At 44.6% G+C, this 1,914-nt stretch overlaps 1 protein-coding gene across 1 annotated transcript; it reads right to left on the reverse strand.

Annotated features, from left to right (window-relative positions):
• Positions 1-524: 524 nt before the first annotated feature.
• SARC_14868 (hypothetical protein) lies at positions 525-1,584 on the reverse strand (the record flags this gene model as incomplete). The annotated part of the gene is made up of 2 exons (XM_014291001.1): positions 525-650; positions 1,389-1,584. Coding segments are annotated over 2 exons (322 nt in total), but the record flags the coding sequence as incomplete, so codon positions are not given.
• Between the last annotated feature and the right edge of the window lie 330 nt (positions 1,585-1,914).

Consider the following 1,914-nt stretch of genomic DNA (forward strand, 5'->3'; position numbering starts at 1 on the left):
TGTATGTATGTATGTATATACAAACAAACAAACATACATACATACATACATACATACATACATCCATACATACATACATAATAGATATAGATACAGATCCAGATATAGATATATGGATACACACATACATGTATATATCGGATACGTCCACGTATACATTTTTTGAATATACACACGAATGTAAATGAAAATTATTTTTCTTGAACAAACCGCAAACTCGAGTGAGGCATAGCTACACAACATCCATGTGTACTACGTCACGGAAGGTCAACCGAGGAGGAATGTGCACGCCGTAGATGTCACTTGCACATTCGTGTGATATCCAAATACAGATACTTGAGAAGAGTTCGGTACTGACCAACTGGTTGTGGCTATGGTCAGCGACCCTGAGCACCGCCTAGCACACGGGCACCAGCAGCACAAAATGAACTCGTCATATGGACATATGGCGTATTAAGTGCCGAATGATGTAACCACACGCCTCTTCCACCCTGCCGATTCATATTCATATGGACCGAACACACCTGGCGAATTGGGAGACAAGCCCTGCCAATCGGGGTAGCCACCCGCCTTGCCTGGCGGCTTGCCGACGGTGTCTTCTGGCTTATTAGCCTTGTTGTAGACGGTGTAAGTGTAGATGTTGGGGTTTCCTGTGTGAGGGATGTAGGTATCGATACGTATGTGTATGTTCGGGCGCCCGAAGACTGACTATAACCAGACATTCGCTGTTCTGAGGGAGCTGTGCTGGCGTATTAGTCTCGGTGGGGTTGTCTGTGGTATCAGGGCAGGTATGAGTACATATGCAAGTATCTATGGATAGGTATTTGCACGCACCGACGATAACGGCACAAACAAGTGCGGTTGTATATACGAGCCCTCAGCTGCCTACTCGTGACTGAACCGTGAATCAAGGACATAGCTTATTCTAAAAATCCACAACAGGACTTTCTTTCCTTAATCTTCTGACACTCATAGTACCTTAACACATCCTACCGTCACCTTACTAACATTCATATTATCTTGACGTATCATATCGTTACTACGAACATCCATAAAATCATAACACATCCTACCGATATATTTTTTTTGAATGTGTTTGTTGCAGTGGATATAGTGGTATTTGCTTCCTTGTGTTGCGATTTTTGTCGCACATTTAATTAACGAGACTCCATAGCACACCAGAACAGACCACCCCTCCCAAACTAATAGCCATTCTACTGGCAGACATCTCACACCTAACATTTCGGTCGCAGTATACAGATTCAAACAGAGCACCTTACCCATTGAGCATCTATTCTATCTCGAGCCGTACCTCGTATCAGGCTTTGATCCAACAAACGCATACAACAAACGCATACAACAAACAAACGCATACGACAAACACATACCTGGGTGCCCTTTGTCGGTTATGTCATACGTATAGAACGGATTGTCCACGTTGCGACGTTCGTCCTTGAGGTACTCGTCGTCGAACTCCAGGTCAGGGTAGGCGTCCACTGCATCCTTCTCCACTCGCTCGTAGAACTGTGGTGCGAAGGTGTGTCTATGTGTATGAATACGTTTGCTATTGCGTTCAAGTGGCATCAGTACGCTAGCTGTTGCGTTCAATTGTATAACTGCGCTATCTATTCGGTTGAAGTGTTTGTGGGCTCAATGTATGTGCGTAGAAGTACGCTGGTGCACGCGTACGTGTGAACGTGTGCTTGTATATATGTATTTGTGTACAAGTATCGCACGGGTAGAAGTATACTAACGTATGGATCTGACTGTGTGTGTATCAGTGTGTGACTGAGACTGTATCCGTGAGTTTATGTGTGTATGAGAAAATTTGCATATGACCTCGTACGTGTATGAGAAAGCAAGCGCAGGCGAACGTGAGTGCACGAGAGCATGTCTGTGTTCGGATGAGCACAC

Source organism: Sphaeroforma arctica (genome assembly GCF_001186125.1).
Source record: "Sphaeroforma arctica JP610 unplaced genomic scaffold supercont1.5220, whole genome shotgun sequence".
NCBI classification, from domain to species: domain Eukaryota; class Ichthyosporea; order Ichthyophonida; genus Sphaeroforma; species Sphaeroforma arctica.